Source organism: Strongylocentrotus purpuratus, unplaced genomic scaffold (assembly GCF_000002235.5).
Source record: "Strongylocentrotus purpuratus isolate Spur 01 unplaced genomic scaffold, Spur_5.0 spur5_contig_844, whole genome shotgun sequence".
Classification (NCBI taxonomy): Eukaryota; Metazoa; Echinodermata; class Echinoidea; order Camarodonta; family Strongylocentrotidae; genus Strongylocentrotus; species Strongylocentrotus purpuratus.
Window position 1 is genome coordinate 821,061 of NW_022145551.1, and position 26,033 is coordinate 847,093.

Genomic DNA, 26,033 nt, shown 5'->3' on the forward strand with positions numbered 1-26,033 from the left:
TAGGCCTTGGGACTTACATCTAGCAGACTTCAGCAACCCAGATATTTTTCAATCTCAGGAGTCGCCGTTGCCTCAGGATTCACCATCAGCTGTTCACATTTTATCAGGTGTTGTCAGATCCAGCGACTGTGAAGGCGATGATGCTCCATCTGCAAGTGGCACATACCTTCGTCATCCAGGTATGATTTTTTTCCCTTCAATATAATGATCTCCATCTTCTGCTCATTAACATTGCAATTAGTTGTTGGGAGATTTCCTTGATCCAAGAAACAGAGTTTATCCTGATTCTGAATCTAATCAGGGGACATACTTGTTTAATTAGGTTCTAGGACGATTGCCCCCTTTCACCCCTGGTCAATTACCAGTGGGACAATTACTCCCCAAGGATAACCACCCACCGAGGATTATTACTCCCTTGGAAAATTATCCCCTAGGACAATTAAACCCCAAGGACAATCGATCCCACACAAAATAACCACTGCCCCCAAATACCCCCCCCCCCCAAAAAAAATAAATAAAATATCGTCATGGGACAGCCACGTACCCAACCCCAATTTCATCCACAATCAGCGACAACTATGCAACGACAACAACCCCCGAGGAAAATTTTACGCCCCCTGGAAAATTACAACAGTTGTGATTTTCCAGGGGGCTGTTCATTAAAGGGGAAGTCTACCCTGTTAATAAGTTGTTTTTAATAAAAGAAGAAAATATGGAGAAACAAGTTACTGAGAGTTTGATAAAAATCCAATAACAAATAAAAAAAAAGTTGTCATCAATGAAACACAAATTAGCAAAATTGTGACGTATCATGCGAGCTCCCCTCCCATTTTTCTTGTACTAAAATCTTCCAAAAAGCTGTTTTCTTCCGTGAGAAAATTTTAATTATACATTCACCCTAAATATATTTAAATGCAAATATGTTTTTTTGTACAACCCCTGTTTGAAACAAATATATTCTGTCATAAAATAACGTAGATTTGAAAGTTTATGGTTTTCCTTGGGTAATTGTCCGGGGGTGATTGTCTTAGGGGGGGGGGGGGGGGTTGTGACTCAATATCAATTTCCCATATCTTTTATTAGATATTAGGTATAATGCTGAAATTGATAGTAACTTGAGTACTTATAATCCTGTGTTATCCCATAATAACTTTGGAGCGACAACTGCATAGTTTAAATATAGATGTGCGCAATGAGCAACCTTTCCCAAATTCTTGCAAATTGCTTTAGGATAGCTTGGAAAAAATGTTAACTACCGGGTACTTGCTTTCTTTCCATTTTTATTTTTTATGGTCTCCATTTTCTCTGATTATTCACAACACTACATGAAATAGCCATTATTATCCATAAATCTTATAAATATTTTGCCATTAATATTTGTTAAATGTTACTCGTTGGATTTAAAATGCACCATATCCTAAAAGTGTTATTAATATTCCAACCGTTTCACTATTGAGTCAAAAAGTTTGACATCGAAGTCTACATAATAAAATATGAAAGTACAACATGAAACATTGTCCTTTTTACTTCAGGCTGTGGGTTGGATGGTAGCTGCAAAGATAAAATCAACTTGGCCATGACAAAAAGCCGTAGAAAACCTCACTGCAGTGATGATAATTCATCGACTAATGAAGGAGACCTGACATCCTGGGACAATGTACAGAAGAAGCCAGACTTTGATAAACAGTCTGATGCCAGAAGAAAGCTGAAGGTGAAACGTAAAAAGAAATGTAGGAACAGGCGAGGTCAGAAGAAGAAGCAGAAAGTTGCAAAGAGTGGTAAATGTTACTCTTTGGGTGATGTTGGTTCATTACAGGATCCTGAATCCAACCAAGTTTCAACGAATGAGGTTTGCTTGCAGCAAGGACGGGGTCCAGAGCAATCTGGAAAAATGGACAGGTTGCCTCCTAAAATTCCTGCACGCCCGTTGAATGAAGGTTCAGGCGAAGAGCCTATTGATACTGTCAGCGATGAAGACACTCATAAAATAAGAAGATGTCTTGTCAGCACAAAAGCTTCAGCGGTGTCCGAGAATGAGACAGACTCGGATGAAACTATGATTGACAGTAATGATGGAGATGATCACGGGCACACTGAAAATATGACAGGCGATGAAGTGGGTGAGGTAGTCCTTAAAGAAACAACTGAGGATTTTGATACACAGCCTTTCTCACCTATTCTTCATGAAGAAAGTGATGATTCTTTAAGTGATGCAAGCAAAGAGTTCCCTACCTCTGACACGATCGTTCCAAGAGATTTCCCACCACACTTGTTGGAGGATAAGGAACATAATGATAGAGAAGCTGCTGACCTAGAACCTAACTCTCACGTAAGCTGTCAAAGCCCTGATGAAGAAATCCACCAACCTCAAAGGGATGATGCAGGTTTAGAAACTTCTTCAAATAATGGTGTCAATCCGCCACGTTTGCAAATAGAGGATGACTCTCATAGACAGTATTTCCCCACAGATTCTCAGTTGAGTATCAAGATGGAGAATGAGGATACTGAAGATCTGACCACTCAGCAGCTACAGCAAAAGCCTCTAGAGGATGACTCTCAAGGACAGTATTTCCCCAAAGATTCTCAATTAAGTATCAAGATGGAGAATGAAGACACTAAAGAACAAGTTAATCAACATGAGAAAGGAACAGTATCCCATGGTAAAGAGGCACAAGCAGCTATGTCCATTCCTTCCAAAGGAGTTTCAAAGGACGTTGATAAGGACTCTGGAAAGAAACTTCTTTCTTGCCAACGAAATGCATGGTGTCCCTTAGAGTTGGATCCCCAAGAAAGATTCTTGTTGCTACAAGAGGAGCAATTAGCAATGTCCATTCCTTCCAAAGCTCACTTATCCGGAGGAATTTCCGAGGACCTCGATAAGAACTCTGGAAAGAAATTTCTTCCATGTCTACGAAATGCATGGTCTCCATCAAGGTTGCACCCACAAGAAAGATTGTTGTTGCTACAAGAGGGAGAATCAGAACCTGTGTATTCTTTCTCGCTAGAAGCTCTAGCTGTGCCTTTTTCTCGGTGTGTGGCCCCAAGCATATCTACAGCAGCACCTGACAAATTGGTTGCAAGTAGAAATGAACAACACATCCAGAGACCCTCAAGACCTGATAAATTACCGTCAACTACAAAACAAAATGATCGTCAAAAGGAGAAGAATGATACCAAGAGGGCCGACTCTCTACAGGACATTCCTGACACTTCATCTAATACACTCAGCTTAAGTTCCAAGGAACCTTCAGAAAGCCCTTCTACATCCATGATCCGTTCCGTGCAGGATTGCCTCCAGCAACCTGCATCTTTGAACTCAAATGAGATGGGTTTGGAGGATAGACTACCTGCAGATTCAAGAAGTTTGTCACATGGTCATTCATCAATTCCAAGTGTTTCCTTTCCTTCAACAAGTTTGTACTCCAGTAACATCTCTGAATCCTCAAGGACTCTTAACGGTGGTCATTCTGCCTCTTCAGGCACCTCTGAAACACCCAGTACCAAACCAGACAGGTTAAAACCTACTGGAGATGATAGATCTGCTTGTCCAAGTGACCCTCCAGACCCATCATTGGTGGCATCGGACATGAGCAAACCTCTAAAGAAGAGACGCCACTCGCAGACATCAAGTGTTCCGTCAGGAAACCAAGGGACAGAACCTTCCAAGGTTAATCAGGTAAGTCCCTCTCTTCATCTGCAACTACTGGAGCCTTTCTCTCGGTGTGTGGCCCCAAGCATATCTACAGCAGCACCTGACAAATTGGTTGCAAGTAGAAATGAACAACACATCCAGAGACCCTCAAGACCTGATAAATTACCGTCAACTACAAAACAAAATGATCGTCAAAAGGAGAAGAATCCCACCCTGAGGACCAACTATGTACAGGACGTTCCTTGCACTCCATCTAATCCACCTAGTTTAAGTTCAAAGGAACCTTCAGAAACCTCTTTTGTTTCCGTGATCCATTCCGAGCAGGATTGCTTTCAACAACCTGCATCATCAAACTCAAATGAGATGGATTTGGAGGATATACTACTTGCAGATTCAAGAAGTTTGTCACATGGTCATTCATCAATTCTAGGCGAGTCCTTCCCTTCAACAAGTTCGTACTCTGCAAACATCTCTGAGACCATTGGTGGTCAAGCTGCCTGTTCAGGCACCTCATCGACACCCAATACTAAACAAGACAGGGCAAAACCTACCGATGAAGATAGATCTATTTGTCCAGGTGACCCTCCAAACCCGTCATTGGTGCCATCGGACATTAGGAAACCTCCAGAAAAGAGACGCCATTCGCAGACATCAAGCCATCCGGCAGATGCTGTGATGCCTGCAGGGGCCATCTTGTTACCTCCAGTAGTGGACACGGGTAGCAGATCATCTCAGGAACTTAACAGCAAAGGTAACGCCCCTATGATCGTAGGAGAACAGCATGTGCCTAATGCTCTAAGAGATATCTCTCAGAGTCAATCTTTTCAAGCCACCCAGGCTTCGTGCGATGGGGTGGAGAAGATCAGATCTTCTGGCAATGATGGAGTAGATAACGGGTGCAAGAAGCGAGTACGCTTAGACACAGGGACAGAGGATCATGGAAAAGCAGCAAAGGTCACAAGGTCATGCGACTCTATCCACGGTGAGTCCTCTAGCGGGAAGTCATTTGGTGGAAGTAGCCATTTCCCCCCATCATCCAGAGACCCTGCTCAACCTCGAAGCATACTAAAGAAACCTGACAGAAACGTAGCATCAACAAGTCATGAAGAGGATATAGGTGTTGTTGGTCACCAGGTGCATCGCAACCTAAGGAGCCACAGTCGATCAATAACAGCCCAGGGCATAACTGCCAGCAGCAGTAGCACCTGTAGTCCTCAAAGACAGAGGAGGAAAAGTTCGCGTCTTGATGCTAGCCTTGACACAGAGGATGGGAAAAGTTTACAAGTAAGTGTTACAGGAACGGGGAACGATGTGAGATTTTCCAGGCAGCAGAAGGGTAAAAATAAAGCAGGTCAGCAGCGAAAACACCAGAGTTCAAGGACTGACAGCATTAAGCATGGTCGGAGAGAAAGGAGACAATTTGGTGAAGCCACTAGATCTGGAACTTCTCAAACTCGGAAGGGTTCTAAAGGAAATGAAACTGGACAAAATCAGAGCCTTGACCGTCAGAAGCGGCAAAGCAGGTCAGATCATCGACCTCAGCGTCAAAGCCGTCAACAAAAAGTGAGTTCAGAGAAGCAGGAGCATGTAAGGAGTGAAAAGAGATCATCTGGTGAAGTAACTGGTGCACGAACTTCTCAACGTCGGAAGGGTTCTAATGGAAATGTAACGGGACAAAATCAGAGCCTTGACCATCAGAAGCAGCAAAGCAGGTCAGATCAACGACCTCAGCGTAAGAGCCGTCAACAAAAAGTGAGTCCAGAGAAGCAGGAGCATGTAAGGAGTGAAAAGAGATCATCTGGTGAAGTAACTGGTGCACGAACTTCTCAACGTCGGAAGGGTTCTAATGGAAATGTAACGGGACAAAATCAGAGCCTTGACCATCAGAAGCGGCAAAGCAGGTCAGATCAACGACCTCAGCGTAAGAGCCGTCAACAAAAATTGAGTCCAGAGAGACAGGAGCATGATAACAGTGAAAGAAGACCAACTAGTGAAGTCACTGGTGCAGGAACTTCTCAACGGTGTACCGGTTCTAATGGAAATGAAACGGGACAAAATCAGAGCCTTGACCATCAGCAACGGCAAAACAGGTCAGATCAACCACCTAAGCGTAAGAGCCGTCAACAAAAAGTGACTAGTCCAGAGAGACAGAAGCACGATAACAGTGAAAGAAGACTAACTAGTGAAGTCACTGGTGCAGGAACTTCTCAACGTCGTAACGGTTCTAAAGGAAATGAAACGGGACAAAATCAGAGCCTTGACCATCAGCAACGGCAAAGCAGGTCAGATCAACGACCTCAGCGTAAGAGCCGCCAACAAAAAGTGAGTCCAGAGAGACAGGTGCATGATAACAGTGAAAGAAGACCAACTAGTGAAGTCACTGGTGCAGGAACTTCTCAACGGTGTACCGGTTCTAATGGAAATGAAACGGGACAAAATCAGAGCCTAATTGACCATCAGCAACGGCAAAGCAGGTCAGATCCACGACCTCAGCGTAAGAGCCGTCAACAAAAAGTGAGTCCAGAGAGACAGAAGCACGATAACAGTGAAAGAAGACTAACTAGTGAAGTCACTATTGGAACTTCTCAACGTCGTAACGGTTCTAAAGGAAATGAAACGGGACAAAATCAGAGCCTTGACCATCAGCAACGGCAAAGCAGGTCAGATCAACGACCTCAGCGTAAGAGCTGTCAACAAAAAGTGAGTCCAGAGAGACAGGAGCATGATAACAATGAAAGAAGACCAACTAGCGAAGTCACTGGTGCAGGAACTTCTCAACGTTGTACCGGTTCTAATGGAAATGAAGCGGGACAAAATCAGAGCCCTGACCATCAGCAGCAGCAAGGCGGATCAGATCAGCGACTTCGGCGTCGAAGCCTTCATAAACAAGACCAGCAGCAAAGTGGGTCCGATCAACTACATTCGCGCGAGTCCAGCTTGCTCAAAAGCTGCTCCATAACATAACAGTTAATAAGGCATATGGGGGTCGATTTTCTGCTCTGACTGAGCCTTATCCAAATACCAGGATTAGGAAACGCTCGAAATCTTCCCAAAACCGCCAGATGAATTACAATTACGCAGATTAAATGCTCAACAGTCCAAAGTGGTTGCATTTACACAGCCAAACATCAGGAGGAAAAAGGGAATACTTCCTTTTCCGTCAAGACAGTGAGATGGTAATGAAAATGACATGAATAATAATCGTTTTATGAATAAGGGTGGTTACGATAGTAGTGATAAAGGATATAAACATGTGTGAAGTTCCATGTATCCATTGCGCAAAATGCTCTGGGCTCTGGTGATTCATCTAGGTCTACATAAAAAAAATTCAATTAATTGAAAGTTGTTGTTTTGAACAACTTTTGTTTTGAGAGGCAAGATTTCAAAGGATTAACAGATCAGATGATTCATGTACATGTATGTTTTCCGTTGTTCCAAACGTTTGATCCAGCAAGTACAAATTATCTATCCCTGTGGTTTTCTAGTTTTTAGTACTTGTACAAGAAGAAGAGAAGAGTAGGGACACTTTGACAGTCTGGGAGGATGGTGGGAAATGAACAAAAAAGAGTTGTACTTAGGAGAGACTGAACCGATGAAGTTGCACAGCACCATGTGGTGGTCAACTTGTGAACAGTACGTAACCCACTGAACTCTACATTAAGTAGTAAAGAGTTTGAGGAACCAACAGCTCAGTGATGTACGGGATGATACTGCTACATCCAGACCTATATGCAGTACCCCTTTAAGTTGTGAAATGCATGTCTTATTAACCAGATTCTCAAAACTTGCTGATTTAAACCGCGGCAGGGCCGTGTTTCATAAAACTTGTTATCAATCACAAGTTACAATAAATGTTTTAACCTACTGAATTCGTGGAATTTGATTGGCTGCGATATAATTTGTCACAGTAATGTAGCATTCGTTATAGATTACAGGTTTTATGAAATAGGGCCTAGAAGTTTTGATCAAGAAGATTATTTTCTTCCCGAAACATGCCAATCCATTTTCATCGATCAGCTGCCTATTTTTTTTTTTTTTTTTTTTTTTTTTTATTTTATTTTTTTTTTTTTTACTAAACTCTCAACATTTTCAATTTATGTGAAGTTTTATTCCAGTTTTGCATGTATATATCTGTAAGAAACAGGATGTGTATATAAACGTTGCATGGCTGTAATTATCAAGTACATGTATGTTAAAGGTAAAGACCAGTATTGGAAACGCCCCAATTTCAAAAAAGGAAATGGAAGCTCTTATTACCAATCATGTGAAAGAATATGTTTTGAATAATACATGATGATAAAAATGTTGACGGGAAACCGCCTACTTATTGATATATTTGGTAAATTAGTGTATCTCTCGCCTGTTGAGAGATACAAATGCACGTGTCGCGCACGTGTGTGTAGTTCCATATACATCTTTCTGCATGTGTACAGTGATTCTAACTTTATGAAGACTTGGCCAAATTTCTTATCATTTTGATGATTCCAGAACCTTGCAGTACATCTATGCTAGATGATCAACCTTTTCTGATCGATTTCACAATGTTTCTTTCACAATGCAATCGCATGACCATAACTGGTGAAGTTTTCTTTAAGTGCAAAAGAAGGATATATCAAATATACACATTTCAGTGCCATTTGATGTATGAAAAAAAGAATGTACCGTATGCATATAATTTAACTACTAAGTTATTCATACTCTTACCAAGTTTCGTATATTTTAAGCATTTCAGAAAATGTGTTTGTCCGATATATGTTTCTTGAGAATGTGACATATTGAAGCTTACATCTAAAAGTATTTCACAAAGGCCGTATTCAACCAGTACACCTGTCATTCTTGAGTTACAAATAACACAAACAACATCAAATTTAAAAGGGGGTATGAATAGTTTAGTTGTTGACTGTATATACTACACAGCTCTGTTCTATAATCAATTACACGTTATGAGTGCAGACGTAGAATTATACGAAGGTTGTACATGTCACTGAAGATATTCCTGTGTATTGCCCTTTAGGTGTCGTAGTGGGTTGGGTTAAGGCATTTATCTTCAAATGCAAAGGTCGTGGGTTTGATCTCCGACACGGCACCTATAAATTACTGTGTAAATATACTTTTCTGTTTGCGGGAGCTCTTTTAAGAGTTGGTGTTGTATAATAATCACTCACAATGATATTTAAGTATTTCATTGATTGTTTGCTTTTTAATGGAGATCTATTTAATCAGGCTTACCAGAGCTAAGCCACTCACCACTCCCGGCCGAGAACTTTTTTTTTCTTTTTCGCCGTTTCTGTTATTATGGTACATAATTTCTTTGTATATTAAAAATACCAAATAAATAATGTGAACAGTACATGTACATATAGTGGATTCAAACTCAAAAGTGCCTTTATTTTCAAGCAGTTTTCAATCTGCAATGATATATATTTTTAATGTTTGTAGCTTTAAGGCTTGTTCAGATATGGTGCTGTTAACCGGCCGCAAAAACAAACATCGCTGCAGTTTTTGTTTTATATTAACTTCTGAGCATGAATGGCAACTGTGTGCACCAAAGCCTTTGTTATATACAGAAATATACAGAAATGTGAAACGTATTACACTTTACGTCATCGTAAAAAAAAAAAAACGCCGCAGACGGTTTTGCAGCGCTATATCTGAACGAGCCTATATAAGCTGGAGGAGGGTTAAGGTTGCTGTTACGTTTTCCTGTTGATGAAACGGTGTATAATTATTATGGTCTTAGCTTGGCGGATCTTCGTACATTTAGATGTAGCTTGAAGGAAAAAAGGAGAGAGGTTGATATATTGCACAATACATGTATAATGAATTATGCACAATAGACAAAGTACAGGAATGGATTAAAGGTGTACATGTAAATTGTTGATGTTATATAGAGGGGTGTTCGCAGTTTATCAACTATATTTTTTTAATAATGATACAAATTGTCTTCCTGTTATATGTACAACTATATATTCGTTACAGCTTGGCTCCACACTGTCGTGAGTGTAAGCTGAATATAGGTTCGAATTGAACTGTTTAGAATCTGTATTCGTGAGCCATGTGTAAACATTTTAGAAATTTTGAGGGTCCAGACTTGGATTTCGGACGCCCTTGTTTCCCGGGCGCCTGTTGGAATCCTGCTTTACAATATAGTGGAGTCCTAACCTAATTAGTGTTGTATTATAGACTGTCTTCGTGTATACTACAGTATCGTGTAAATAGGAATTTAACTGTCATAGAAATATGTTTATTTTTATATATTCATTTATAAAGTGTAGAACTATGGAAATATTTTATTTTATTTTTCATTAACGTATTTGGAACATATACAAATTATATAAATCCTTGATAATCAACTGATATCAGTTGATTATCAAGGATTTATATAATTTGTATATGTTCCAAATACGTTAATGAAAAAGAAAATAAAATATTGAACATACTGAACATAGTGATACTAAATTGTCAACATACTGTGTATATAATTGTAAAAAAAAAAGTTGTTTCTCTTGTGTTGAAGTATTATAATATTATGGTACATTAAAATAACATAAACTAAGAACACCATGTCTTTAAAAGTATAGAAGAACAAAAATTGCAGCAATTTTTAAGCTTGTAACTTTGAATGGCAACTATGGGCAATAAAATCCTTTGTTGCCCGCCTTCGTTGCGAGTCAAAAGATTCGCATGTTTTCAATAAACTGAATATTATAATTGTGAAGCGTATATGACACTTTACGTCATCGTTTTATGGATTAAAGGTGTACATGTAGCTATTGTTTTATAGAGGGGTGTATCGTAGTTTATCAATAGTTGTAGTGTAGGTATTTCGCATTCTGTCACTGAAAAACATGGATTGTATGAACATTGATATATATTTTGTTTAAATAGAATTATAAAAATATTGCCTTCCCGTTAGATAAATATGAAACGTATTACACTTAACGTAAACAAATATAAAAAAAAAACCCGCCGCAGTTTTGCAGCGTCATTATATTTACGAGCCTGAGGATAAAGAAGAGGGTTATAGGTTCACGTTTTTCTATAGATGAAACGGTATATAATTATTATGGCCTTAGTTTGGAGGATTTTAGTACATGTAGATGTAGCTTGAAGGAAAAAAAGAGAGGTTGATAGATTTCACAATGTAATGAATTATTCACAATAGACATTTCTGTAATGGATTTTCGTGTTTTTAATATACATGTATGTACTATGTATTTTATATGTATTGTAACGAAACCGGAGCTCTGTCGAATACTCCCCAGCAGCTTATCTTGTCAGGATGCCTTCTGCTGGTATGTTTTCTTAGTCCGGTACCAATTTCGCCGTGGATCCGTTTGGCAGAGATATACTGCCCCGTTGACCTTGCACCACCTCTCGACCACCGTCCAGTCGACACTACCAGACCGTGTACAGGTCTGTACTTCACCACCGTCTTCTACCAACCGTTGTACCGTCGTGTACCACCAGTCGACTAAACCAGTCCGCTTCTGCACCTTTCAAACGTCTATACTAGTCTGCTTGTGCATGCAACTCCAATTGGCCGCACCAGTTTGCTTCATGCACCTTTCAGACGTCTATACTAGTCTGCTTGTGCATGCAACTTCCATTGGCCGCACCAGTTTGCTTCATGCATGCACCTTCAAACAACCAGACCGTCTGTCTTTGTACAGTCAGCTTACTCGTGCCACTGGCTCTGCTACGCAGTAAGTCCCTACCAGCCGTCTACTCCAGACCACCGAAAGAGCAATCCCTGGTATCGTCTAATGCTAGAACGCAAAAGACCCAACAAACACAACCTAGATCCTAACCATGGTCGTCACCTGAGATCAGAAATCAATCTTAGGCTTCCTCATGGAAAGACATGCAACGATCATCTCAATCATTTCGTTGCACGCAATACTTTATTGGGCAAATATCCAAACATAGCCTAATTGCCTTACAGTGTAAGTGTTGCCCAGTGGGCGACGGCAATTATGTAGACTATGACAGGAAACTCGTAGACACGTGCGACAATTGATTTATATACACATTTCTTATACATTTATTATTCTGGTTAGGTTTCCAAAAATTACATAAACATTGATATAACTCCACTTTCCAATATCAGATTGAAACAAACCATATATCAAATGAAAGCACTAGTTTTATTCTATAAAACTAAACAAAAGAGAACAAGTAATTGTTAATGGTAGAAAAGTAATTACACTAAAACTGTCAAAAACATGCACAATCGAACATTCTTAAAATTAACACGTGACTTTAGCGTCGTATATTTAACCTGAACTACGCCATCTACGCCGAAATAACTATCTACGAAATGAAACCAATTTCGTGACACAACTCCCTTCTTTTTCTTAGCTCGGTCCCCGAGCGGTATCTAACACAATTTACAAACTGGCATATAACACATTTACAGAAAATAACGTCCATGGGCATCTAGGTATCCTTCCCACCGGAACCAGCGGTTCTAAGTTCATGCAGTACTGACTGAATTCTTTAACGAGAACTATCAGTGTCAGTTTGAGTTTCAGCATTCTTACTAGCAATTTCAGTCCACTCACTAGCCCATGCAGTCTCCGACGCCATTTTCCTAGATGAATATCGCAAGTCAAGTGGTGAAGGGGACCTTTCGTCGTTATCCAACTCTTCTCCTGGTTCGGGCGTAGATTGTCGGCTATGTCGAGGGGAAGCTTCCGATCCATCATGCTGTGGAGACTCCGGGGTCTTTTGACATGACAATTTCGTCAGGTCTCTTTGGGGCGATTTGGATTTTCGTCGCGATGAGCGGTAACGACGTGGTGACCTCCCTCGAGGTCGGTCCAATCTTGGATCATTACGTGGCGGCGACCGCCAGTCCATTCTTACATGACGCCACGATGCATCAGCCTTTTCAGAGGTCCCTGTTATTGGCGTGGAAGTGGGTTTGTATCTTGGCGAAGAAACAGGTGTTAAGCTGTGTTTTCTCACGGGAACCACAGCTACATCGTGGGCTCCCTGATGCCGCTCCATCTCCGTCTTCCTACCCGTGCGATAATCGCGTTGGTCGCAACGATACTTCAGGATATGCACTTCCCGCTTGTGTCTTTGCAAAGAGTCTTTCTTCTCATAACTTTTGGTACAAGAGTCACATTGAAAGAAGTGGGTAGTCGTACGTCGGGCATCAACGTCCTTGTCTCCCTGCTTGTTTCTGCTTGCACTGGTTTCAATGGGCATCGTCTGATTGCACATTTCTGTGCCCACTTCTTCCAGCGCTGACAATGAGGCAATGGCAGTGCCTGCCTTTGTGATCCCATGTTCCCTTGTTGAATTGAACACCCTGACAGGCAACACATCTTCATCTGCCTTCACGACAGATCTGGCAACGATGGGTCCCTTTTTCCATAACTCGGTTGGATTCACAGGAGATTCTACCAGTCCTTCACACAGTGCTATCTTTTCACCTGTTACTCTGTTTGCTAGCACCATTTCGTGTCCTGGAGGAAGTGAGTATTCCTCCCCCGCTACTATCCTTCTGCAGAATGATTCTCCTTCACTATCTAGGCATGGAATTATGCCCCATTCGGTCCTCAATTCCATCTTCTGGCAGTCAAGTACGGCATTAATTTGAACTAGGAAATCTAGCCCAAGAATGCCTTCGTTCTTGAGGCTGGCCACAGTAACCATTGTAGTGACAAGTGAATCTCCGATCTGCACTTCCATCCTTGATATACCTCTGGTCCTCAACGGGGTCCCATCTGCTTGTAGTACCACGCTGGTCACTGGTAATAACTCAGGTCTTCTATTATCCTCTATCCGGTCAAACACCTTATCTGAAATCAAAGTGTTGGTGGCTCCGGTGTCGATCAGTAATTTCAAGGACTGTCCATTGATTTTCCCTTCCAGGAAAAGTCCTTTCCTGTTAGGATCCTGAGACGAACCAACTCTGGTCTGCTCCTCTTCATCTGTCATCCCATTTGCAGTTGCCCACTGCAAGTTTGTATTTGCTTTCTCTGCTGCTGGTGGTGCTGTTCCTCCCCTAGCTTTTCTTGGATAAGGACATTGGTTCCTCCAGTGTCCCAATTCATTACAGTTGAAACACCGGTTATCTTCCCGTTCCGAGACTTTAGTCGGCATGGTTTGTTCCGGTCTCCTATCTGGTACATCTGGTTTAATCGTATTCCTCCCATTTCTCATGTCTAAGGCATCTAATACCTTCTTTACTATCTCATCGATAGTAGGATTCCTTGGTTGCTGTTCTCGGATGGCTGAAACCTCACACTCTTCCAGTGCTCGACTGTACGTGGTTGAACGCTTCACTTCGTTTCTCTGACCCTCCATCCTCAGGAAGGCCTCTGTATTTAAAGCTGCTTCCACGGCATCATCAAGCGTGCGAGGTTGAGCACGGAACAATCCTTCTCTTATTTCTGGTGTTACTACGGCATCCAGAAAATGCCCACGGGCTAGTCGGTCTTGTCCTTTTTCATCGAACTCGGGGTAGGACAATGCACACAGCTCCCGTATCGTTTGTCCTAATTCCTGGAGACTTTCCTTTGGTTGCCGACGACGCTGTCTCAACTCTGCTAGGTATACCTCAGCTTTACCTCCAAGACCAAACCGGTTCATGAGTCTGTATACCAACTCGTCGTATGTCAAATCCACTCCAGGCTGTTGGGTTAACAACTTCACAGCAGATCCTCTCAAACTTGCAGCAAGAAACTGCACTGCTTCTACTTTGGTCCATCTGTTTACTCCAGCACATGCCTCAAAATGGTGCAAGTAATCCTCGACAGGACTACGACCGTCAAATCTGTCTGGTACCATATGGGGTCGTCTGCCGATTACTGCATCATTTGCCCTCCCCACATCATGCATAGGTGGAGAGAAAAGCGGTGGTGTAATATCGTCGCCGTTTTCACGAAGTGTCCCAAGAGTGTTTTAGCGTACAGAAACAAATTTTGAGATAAACGCGTTTAAAGTTTCACTTTTTTACAATCGCTGTTTTCACGGGGAAAAAGTATGTGATGGTATTCATTTTTTTGGATATCTTGATAGTACACTATCTACAGAATGAAATGATATAAGTTTTACGTGGAAATAATGTTTATTTAAACAATAATTAGACGTCAATCACAGAGGACAGTCAGAGGACGGTTCGTGAAAACGAAAAACTTGACATCCACGCTTAGGCTCGTCTTCACGTAGTGGCCCCGCAGCTTACGCGGCCCCGTTTCCCCTGTTGGTTATGTGAAATTTCGTTTTTACGAACCGTCCCAGTTGACGTGCGCGCTGTGCAAAGCAATGCCAATTTGCGTATCCCCCCCCCCCCCCCATAAAAATATATTTGTCATACCTAGCTGATTCTGTTTCCCCCTTGTTAGTGACTCTGAATGCCTGTTATGGAAATTGTATATACTGTCCTGCTTCATATGTGATTTAAGTTTAATTGAATATTTTTGTCAATGATCAATAGCATATTTGTATACTTTTTGTTTGGGGGGGGGGGGGGGGCACACCAAGCACTATGTACAACTTCTTCTCAATTCTTTCTTTCTTTCTCTCTCTCTCCTCTCTAGCTCTCTCATGCAAACAAGAACATCCCCCTCCTTCTCTTTCTTTCTCTCTCTTTATCTCTCTTTTTGTCATTTATTACCCCTCTTTGTTGTCACATAAGTCATTATCATTTTAGTACATTACTCTCTCAGACACATTTCTCCTATAAACAAATCTAACTAAATAAGAATAAACGTTGAATAGCACAAAGCAATAAGATCTTAAGATTAATACTTTCGTCTTGATTATGACTGCATTTATTTCTTTGCAATATACAGTAACTGGAATCATTTTTGCACTTTTCATTTCACAATTACATGTACAATCATTAAAAATTGATAAATCATAATAATAATAATAATAATAATAATAATAGCCTAATAGTTCACTCAAAATTTTATTAAACCGAAACGGAAATTCTTTTTGCCCAATTGATCGTGAGCCCGGCAGCCACTGAGCAGCGCCAGATCGACGTTGCTCTATCCCTTATTGTTGAACGCCAAGCAAGGTAGCAACAACTCCCATCTTTTAACGTCTTTTGGTATGACGCGGCCGGGATTCGAACCCACGACCTCCCAGTTGTGAGGTGGACGCTCTACTGACTGAGCCAACACTCCGGTGTAATGAATCATGTTTGAATATCAAAATTGCAACTTATTTAACTGTAGCCAACACTCATGGCAAAAAATACAACATGGTAGCTCTATAAAGAAGGGGGGGGGGGGGTACCGGTGTTCTTGGAAAATTCTGAAATGCAAATTCACAAGGCCACTGATTAGGGGGAGGGAGGGTTACAATATAGTTTGAGTACTGCCACAATGGAAGAGGAGCTTAAAAGAAAATCATTAATTATATATATTTTTTGTGACATACAAAGTTGTCAGCTGCATACGTCCCTGTTGCCTCATAAAATTGCAGATCTGAGATTTACATAGATGTTGTAATCTAACTTTTCAAACATTATTTCTTATTCTATGTCTGATTTCTTTCAAACTTTCACCAGTCTATTACACTCATTTTGTTCTGCTTTAACATAAATCAACTTGTTACAAAGGTTGGATTGCCCTTTGAAATATAAACTATTAGCAATTAATATTAGTCCTACATGCCAAATCCTTCTAAAAACATACAACACTGTAAGTTTATGGGATTAACACTGTAAGTTTATGGGATTAAAACTTCTTACATGCAACTCTCATATGGTGGATGACCTTAGTCTGTGCTGTTCTTAGTGAGGAAGGAGGGAGGTTGTCACTGTCAAAATAATAATAACAATATGCTCAAGGCGCTCCAATTATTACCCTGGCTCTGCTAGGCAGCCGCTTTCGGTGCTCACAGCAGAGTGGCAAATGTAGATTAATATCTTGCCAAAAGACATTACTGCTGTGGCGGGACTTGAACCATGGATCCTGTGATCCACAGTCTAACGACTTATCCACTAGACCACAAAACCTCTAAATGGAGGCACATTCGGAGTCAGAGTCTCCTGTCAGCGTTGCAGTCCCCGTCCAGTCCACATCCATCTAGCTCATAGTGACTCTTGAACCCACCCTAAGCCTTCTGTTATATCGAAGATCTCGTTTCTTGCCACAATTGATCTCTCCATCACGATCCCACCTAACAATAACTTCTGTATTTTTGTCCATCCTAAGAGGTAATTGACAAAAGATTGTTACAATCAAGTTATCAATAACTCTGTTCAATGATAAGTAGAGAGGACATAGTAATTTTATTTCATAAAACAGGGATGAAACCTAGAAACAGGTATTAAATAAAAAGTGGTTTTACTCTGTCCTAAATTGATATTTTGAAATATACAGTAACTATAAATGAAAATCAGAATATGAATTTAAGGTCTACTTTTAACAGAAAAAAAGCGAAGCATGCACCGAGTAGAAAAGCAGATTTGCAATTGTTTTATAAATACTGTTGCACCATTTATTCACTTAGAATGCAATTTGTGACATTGTGGCACTAAATTCCTGGTAGGAAATCAGAGTGGTATAACTCCTATTTAAAAATATGAATGGCTTTCCTGTGTTAAAAATGTTAAGGTTGGGAGGATTGGTATATTGTTTAAAAAATTGTGACAGCATACTCCATGGTCTGTATGGTACTATTGTATTCCATTTCAATAAGAAATGTAGCGGACATCTATACAGTATTTATCAACCACTGAAGATGATATGATAGGGTTCCATTTGTATTACTGGGTTTGTTGTCAATCATTGAATTGATATGTTCATATCTAAAGAAGATATAAAATCTGCAGGTTATCAGCAAATTTGTGATGAATGTTATAAACCCAGTAAGTAACAATGAATGCACTTGCATGTACTTGTCTGCCAGATTGAAAGAAACTTTATTATATCAACTTTCAGAAAGACCACTCAATAAGGATCAATATTCAAAGTTAGTCAAGCGTATAATATCATTCATTATTATTTATGGTGCAATTATCGCATAAAGACACGCGTGATGTAGCAGCGGGTAATATAAGAGCATTACCATACGTTTCACATCTGGGTACTTGTACATGATACATGTATAAGTGATACTTGAAATATAAGAAGAGGATAATTGATAATAATAACATTGACTGGCTCACATTTTGGTTGATATGAGACAATATTGCCCTCAACATAACCATATTGCCCTCGTCTTTGACCCCGCCAATATGATTATATTTGGGCAATATAGTTTCATATTCCCATTAAAGCCAGTCAAAATTATAAAAATATTTCATATATAAACAATATAAAATGTAACAAATTAGGTTAAAACTTACCTCTGATGACTGAGGGGACTTAGCTATTCAGTCGGTCGGTCTGTCAGTCGTTTGGTCTGACCTCCAAACCGTGGTATTGGAAAAGCAATCAGTTCAAGGGCAGAGGGTGAAGATGCTGGGTTAAAAGGAGAATATATTTGATAACTCATGATGGATGCAGAAAACCCCCAACACAGCTCGTACAGGAAGCTATACTGGGATGATAGGATTTCAAAATCGCATCTCTTCAAAAAATTACAGGCATCAGGTTAATGCATATTATTTTATTTTTTCTGTGATGAAACAACACAAATTAGTGTAACTCTCCTTCTTCACCCTCTTCCCCCTATGAAAAAAAGACAATAAGAAAAATACAAAATATAAGATGAAGCCTGTCATCTTGTAAGTTGATACACCATAAGTAGCTCAAACATGACATGTTGGCAAAATGAATGTCTGTCACGCACATTAAAGAGCGAGGAACTTGTGTTTGATGCCTTACAATACCATCAACTGCCTAAAACCTTTCAAAGCAAGATCAGTCATGTGTTTATGAAAAAAATTTGAGTGTTTGGGAAGCCGTCATCTTTGGAGGGCCCTCCTAGCACCCCCACCACTTTGCGCACATTAGAAAATTACTTCCCAGCACAGTTTTGTCCATGGATCATTGTTATGTAAATGAAAATAGTTCATTTGTTTGCTAAAGATTGACCCCTCCCCCTCGCCAGCCCAACTCCCAATCTATAACTTTTCTTTTGGAGCTAATTTCCTTACCACACATACCTTGTCAATTTGCTAAAAGCTCTCCACATCAGCTGCACAAACTCCTACATGGACATCAACCACTGGGGGTGCTAGTGGTCCCTCATCTCTTGCGTATCCCAGCCGTCTATTCTACTGGTAAACTATGAAAAAATATGAAAAGTATTTGTTTAATTTTTCTGCATTTGTTCACACAAGCCACTTCATCTCACGGTTGAATATCCCTTTAACTTATTAGCAAGCACATCATTATCTAAAGCAATTAAGAAGACCTTGCATAATTAAGTCTCAGTCTTGCAAACATGGGATGAAACAACCCAACTTAGTGCTAATTCCCCCCCCCCCCTCACAACGTGACGGACATGTGCGCTATACCAGAAGCAACTACGGTAGTACTATTATTATAAGCAACCCCCCCCCCCCCCAACAAAACAAAAAGCCTGTCATCCTCTAAGTCCAAGGCAAAAGGTACACCTTAAGTAGCTCAACCACAACTTTGGTGGCAAAATGAAATTATCATGCACAATAAAGAGGGAGGAATTTGTAGTGGACATCTTCCCATACCATCAGCTTTATCTTTGTCTTTAAAGCAAATTAATTAAGAGCAGGCATGCGTTTATGAGCATAAAGCCGAGTGTATAAGAAGCCGCTCCAGCCTATGCTAGGTTGACCCCCCCCCCATCCATTAGTACCTCAACAACATGCTTAAAGCTCTCCACGTCAAACTCCTACTTAGACATCAGCCACTGGGAGTGCTAGTGATGGTCCTCTCAGCCGGCTATTCTACTGGTAAAACCGGGAAGAAACATGAAATGTATTTGCTTCATTTTTCTGCATTTGCTGAAATTAAGCCACTTCATCTCAATTCTCATGGTTGGATTTCCCTTTAAATTATTAGCAAGCACAAAATTGTTTATTCATTCAAGCATACCTGGCTTTACTATTCAAGTCTCAGTCTCGTATTTATAACATGAACATGGAAAGAGCTTACGAGGGGGTCATGTAACATTTAAATCTAGTACTAGGAGTACGTAAGTACTAACGTAGTAGATCTAGACTCTAGGCTCGCGCTCGAGCCTAGACTCAACTCCTACGTCGCAATTGCCATTTTATGATTTGGAATTGTCATATCAACATTGACATTGAATTTTAACCAAAATGTGCCCTTGGCTAATTGGGCCATGCCTTGGAGGCTTGGGCTGGTACTGCTTAATCAGTTAACATAGTTAATGTAAAATTATTATTAATGATATCTCCCCTGCCCTGGCCGCGAATATTATTTTTACACGCTAGTCTGGCCAGTTTCGCCGTAATACTAGTAAAAGTGCGCTGGAGGTAAAGCCTACATATAGGCATGCACTAGGCCTACTGCAGTTTAACTTGATTGCTCTCTAGCTGAACGTTCGGTCGTTCGTGTCTCAAGCTTAGATCAAGATTAATGTAAAGTTCCTAAATTAAATTAAAATAGATTAAGTTTTTGAATTCCATCGCCCAATGGCTGAGATGGCCGTCTCATTTAAAAGGGCCAGCTATGTCTTTATCTGATGATTGTCATGCACGATGTACATGTTTATCATCATGCTCCTCGCATGTAGGCTGCTAGACTAATATTAGTCGTTTCAATGGTGTTTATCATAGAAATGGCCAGGCTAGCGTGTAAAAAAAATTGCGCGCCCTGGCCTGGGCTTCACTCTTCAGCGAATTCGCCTTGTGACTCTTGACATTGTTGTTATTTCATGTAACTGCTCCTGCACTTATACATGTTCAAGCTTATCTAAGATACTGTGTTACTTAATACTTAGTAGCACTCTGTTGATAGTACTAGTAGTAGTAGGCGAGTACTACGTACTACTAGATCTGCATACTAGTAGACCGACAATACAACTCACGCAGAAAACAGTGCGTGGGACTGTAATGACCTATCTCGCCATTTCGTAACTTGATATCCGTTTAGAATATGAGTTTGTTTATACTGCTACAGACGATATTATTGAACGATGCATAACATTGTTTTAAAATAAGTGAAAATAATTACCTAGGGCTGTCAGATTCCTCTAACAATTCCGCCAGAAGCACCGGCATCTGTAACAAAGGCTTCGCGGAGCCGGTTCGTGTACGATTATCAATAGCAGACTACATTTGCGCGTAAGAGGCCACTTCGTGAAAACGGTGTTTGCCAGTTGTACCGCTTGTGATACGTTTCGTGACGTCACGTATGACGTAATTAAGCAAGATTAGACTTTGAAAATTACTGAAGTTGTAGACATTTATATACATTGCTCAAAAACGGTCAAAACTCGAAATTAAAAATTTCAACGATTTTGGCCACTGAGGCCACTTCGTGAAAACGGTGACGATATGAACTCCAGTTCCTGCACTGGGCAGCCGTCTACTTTGTTCTCGGGGCGTTGAACTAAATCTAACACGCTGTGCCGCTGGCATCTGTGAATCTGCAGTTGGTCCTGATGCAGTTTGTCCACTCAGAGTTGGGGGAAATGCTTCCTGGAGGCCTGGTTCTGGGTCTGCAACTGGTACCTGACTCATCGAAGCACGTAGTTGCTCCATCATTTGATCTACTTCTGTCATACTCCTTTCTAAGTGCTTCATCATTTCTCCTGGCGTGGTCGATTCTGCCTATTTCTTCCTTGTGCCATTGTCACTGGATCCCACTTCTGACACCACATGTAACGAAACCGGAGCTCTGTCGAATACTCCCCAGCAGCTTACCCAGGACCAAAATCCAGTTGAAACCAATTGGAGCAAAACCAATTGAAACCAGTTGCCAACTGGTTTCAATAGGGAAATTGGAACAACTGGTTCCAATTGAAACCAGTTGCCAACTGGTTCCAATTAAAACCAGTTGAAACCAATTGCCAACTGGTTCCAATTGAAACCAGTTGAAACCAATTGCCAACTGGTCCCAGTTGCCTAATTGGTTTCAACTGGAACCAGCTGTTCCAATTTCCCTATTGAAACCAGTTGGCTTCAATTGGTTTCAATTGGTTTCAACTGGTTTCAACTGGTTTCAATTGGATCCAATTGAAACTTACAGTTGGCATAAACTTAATTAGTTATAAGTTAATTAGCTCTTGCACTAATTATCGCTAATGTCAACACAGAAGCATTGTTATATGTGTCTACATTAAGTACAATGTAAAGGGAATCATAATATGCAGACCATATAATATACTTAACAAGAAAGGCATTGCCATTATATATGTTTGTATTTGATGTATTTTGTACATGGTTAGTGTTTTACTAATCAACTTTTAATCTGTGTAATTACAAAAATATGTTACTAATGAACATGCTTATCATTGCTAATTAATCTTTATATTTATCTAAAACAAATGCATTACTTGCAAATGAAAATTAATTAATAAGTACATTGTAAATCAAAATAAATTACATAAAACATTGATCTGCACACAAGCAGATAATATGCAAATTAACTGGTTTCAATTGGATCCAGTTGGGTAACTGGAAATATTTCCAATTGGAACCAATTGTGTAACTGGAAATAAATTCTAACTGGAACCAGTTGGGTAACTGGAAATTACTTCTAACTGGAAATGAATGCTAACTGGAACCAGTTGGGTAACTGGAAATGAATTCTAACTGGAACCAGTTGGGTAACTGGAAATTACTTCTAACTGGAAATGAATGCTAACTGGAACCAGTTGGGTAACTGGAAATAAATTCTAACTGGAACCAGTTGGGTAACTGGAGATGAATTTTAACTGGAACCAGTTGGGTTACTGGAAATGAATTCTAACTGGAAATGACTTCTAACTGGAACCAATTGGGTAATTGGAAATGAATTCTAACTGGAACCAGTTGGGTAACTGGAAATGACTTCTAACTGGAAATGAATGCTAACTGGAACCAGTTGGATAACTGGAAATGAATTCTAACTGGAACCAATTGAGTAACAGGAAATCATCTTACTGTTTCCAGTTGAACTTCTAACTGGAACCAGTTGGGTAACTGGAAATATGACCTCTAACTGGAACCAATTGAGTAACTGGAAATATTACCTTACTGGTTCCAGTTGCACTTCTTATTGGTTTGAACTGGAAATGAGTACCCATAACAATATTTTCCAGTTCGGCAATTGGTTTCAACTGGAAATGTTATATTCCAATTGAAACCAATTGAAACCAATTGAAACCAGTTGAAACCAATTGAAACCAGTTGGAGATTTCAACTGGTTTCAATTGGATTTTGGTCCTGGGTATCTTGTCAGGATGCCTTCTGCTGGTATGTTTTCTTAGTCCGGTACCAATTTCGCCGTGGATCCGTTTGGCAGAGATATACTGCCCCGTTGACCTTGCACCACCTCTCGACCACCGTCCAGTCGACACTACCAGACCGTGTACAGGTCTGTACTTCACCACCGTCTTCTACCAACCGTTGTACCGTCGTGTACCACCAGTCGACTAAACCAGTCCGCTTCTGCACCTTTCAAACGTCTATACTAGTCTGCTTGTGCATGCAACTCCAATTGGCCGCACCAGTTTGCTTCATGCACCTTTCAGACGTCTATACTAGTCTGCTTGTGCATGCAACTTCCATTGGCCGCACCAGTTTGCTTCATGCATGCACCTTCAAACAACCAGACCGTCTGTCTTTGTACAGTCAGCTTACTCGTGCCACTGGCTCTGCTACGCAGTAAGTCCCTACCAGCCGTCTACTCCAGACCACCGAAAGAGCAATCCCTGGTATCGTCTAATGCTAGAACGCAAAAGACCCAACAAACACAACCTAGATCCTAACCATGGTCGTCACCTGAGATCAGAAATCAATCTTAGGCTTCCTCATGGAAAGACATGCAACGATCATCTCAATCATTTCGTTGCACGCAATACTTTATTGGGCAAATATCCAAACATAGCCTAATTGCCTTACAGTGTAAGTGTTGCCCAGTGGGCGACGGCAATTATGTAGACTAAGACAGGAAACTCGTAGACACGTGCGACAATTGATTTATATACACATTTCTTATACATTTATTATTCTGGTTAGGTTTCCAAAAATTACATAAACATTGATATAACTCCACTTTCCAATATCAGATTGAAACAAACCATATATCAAATGAAAGCACTAGTTTTATTCTATAAAACTAAACAAAAGAGAACAAGTAATTGTTAATGGTAGAAAAGTAATTACACTAAAACTGTCAAAAACATGCACAATCGAACATTCTTAAAATTAACACGTGACTTTAGCGTCGTATATTTAACCTGAACTACGCCATCTACGCCGAAATAACTATCTACGAAATGAAACCAATTTCGTGACAGTATGCTTTATATAGCTTTTTGCGCAAAAAATGAAAGGTAAATTATAAGCTTTTAAATTCATTTTATGTCTTCTTGGGAAAATATCATCAAAGAAATGTCCCCTTTTATAACTACATATATTCAAATTAACTTTAATGTAAATGTCATAAGAAAAAGCTTAGAAGTTTGGACCTGCTCATGTGTGTGATAACATATATACAACGTCATGTAACTATTTCTTTGTCACTTTTGCATGAATATGCAAATCCATCTTTTACATGAAATATGTTCAGCTTTCCGATATTTTTTTCTATTTTGTCTTAGCTTTGGAATAGTATGATTTCGTCGTCATTGCCTGATAGTAATGATGATGACGATCTTTTGATTTTACATGAATGTATATTGCAATAGCATCTAGGTGTTTCCACACTAATTAGTAAACAGTAAAACGTCATTTTATATAGGTACATAACGCTTTTAGATGAACAAAATTTATATTGTTAAAAAGAGACGTGACATATTCATAATGATCGTGAATGAAGCTAAAAACTCATGAATTGTAATCATTTAACATGCAGAAGTCATTTTTATACAGGTACATAGTCTATGTTTTAGATGAAAACAATTCATATTGTTAAAAAGAGACGTGTCTTCTTCATAATCCTGAATACTGAAAACTCATGAATTGCCTTGTTTTTTATGTAAAAAATAAAAAATGTCATTTATTAAATTCTTTTTTTCTTTCTCAAGTACATTTTATATACATGTGTACATGCAACTTGAAGAAGTGTTCATCTTTGTAGTACAGTGAGGTGACGTTACTGGCTGATGATGTTGATGACGGTGATGATTAGGATTACATGCATATTGGTGATGTTCATTTTATTAATGGTGATGAAGATGTAGGTGGTGGTAATGATGATGATAGTGATGTACTGATAATAATAACGAAAATAGTGGGTTCTTATAGACTAGCGCTCATGTCTGTCAGACTATTATATTATATACACTCCTGGGGGATGTTTCACAAAGACTAAGATTGACTTTAAGTTGGAAATAACTATGGCACGCCGTTCATGCCACCGTTTACTCTCACCATTATATCTTTAGATAATACGTCTTCCTTCCACACTGAATTATCCCAAAATGTAAACTTTGTAGATTTGTGACCATGATTTGTACAGTAAATGGTGAGAGAAAACAGTGGCACGAACGGCCTGCCATAGTTAAGTCCAACTGAAAGTTGATCTTAGTTTGGTGAAACACCCCCTGGTGCTTCAGTTGTTACCCGGCCTTAGCGTGGCTGTCATGATAAATAAAGAATAAACTGAGGGACTCGAATCGCGAATCATGTGATCCACAGTCATGTACGGTATTATCTAGACCACAACACTATCTACAGTAACGATGATATTAATGCTGATATAACTGACGATGATGATAATAGCGATGTTGATGATGATAGTGATGTTGATAAGTGATGATGATGTTAAATGATGGTGACAGATATGTTATTATCTGATGGTGATTATAGCTGATGTTGATAACTGATGAATACGGTGATGATATAATTTGAGGTGAAGTCACACATGTACTTGTAGAATATTTGAAAATCCTATTTTGACCGAGCTTGTATAAAAGGCATCGTTTAACAATGTTAAATATACGATACATGGCCCTGTAGTGTTATAAAAACCTTTAGGAAAACAAATTTTTAAATTTCTATTTTTCAATCATAAATATCTTGATATTCAGACAGGCGATCGGCTAGTAAAAGTCATGGGGTTCCTGACTGATCTAAAGGTTTATAATTATCATTGCAGCATGAGCTAAATCCAGGATTTTGTTTCAGAATCTGAGACAAAGTTACCCAATCCCTTTAACAGATACATGTACTTGCAATGTTTTCATGGACATTGTGAATAACATGCAAAGTAAAAAAAAAAAATATATATATATATATATTTGCACATTGTGCGTAGTAGATTTCAAGGAGAGTAGTTGCTGAACTGGAGATAAATAAATGTCAAGACAC

The 26,033-nt window shown here is 39.8% G+C and overlaps 1 protein-coding gene and 1 long non-coding RNA gene across 4 annotated transcripts; one reads left to right on the top strand and one right to left on the bottom strand.

Annotated features, from left to right (window-relative positions):
• The first annotated feature begins 1,572 nt into the window (after positions 1-1,572).
• LOC115926038 lies at positions 1,573-6,356 on the top strand. The gene is made up of 2 exons (XM_030990327.1): positions 1,573-5,974; positions 6,261-6,356. Exons 1-2 carry the CDS (start codon positions 1,577-1,579, stop codon positions 6,354-6,356), a joined length of 4,494 nt encoding a protein of 1,497 aa, XP_030846187.1. The 5' UTR covers positions 1,573-1,576.
• A 9,693-nt stretch (positions 6,357-16,049) lies between these two features.
• Positions 16,050-21,074, bottom strand: LOC105441546. Of its 3 annotated transcripts, none has more exons than XR_004065015.1 (5): positions 20,749-21,074; positions 19,406-19,496; positions 18,735-18,856; positions 17,973-18,087; positions 16,050-16,831 (listed from the first exon to the last, which is right to left on the bottom strand). It is a non-coding gene; the product is annotated as an uncharacterized LOC105441546 (long non-coding RNA). The 3 variants fall into 3 exon arrangements; XR_004065014.1 differs by having other exon boundaries at positions 19,406-19,499; XR_004065016.1 differs by lacking the exon at positions 19,406-19,496.
• Positions 21,075-26,033: the final 4,959 nt, after the last annotated feature.

Bases quoted from the DNA above. Each gene is read 5' to 3' on its own strand.
- LOC115926038 (XM_030990327.1), top strand. From the start codon at position 1,577: ATGACAAAAAGCCGTAGAAAACCTCACTGCAGTGATGATAATTCATCG. The intron at 5,975-6,260 runs GTGAGTCCAGAG...ACGGTTCTAAAG, and splicing joins GTAAGAGCCGCCAACAAAAA to GAAATGAAACGGGACAAAAT.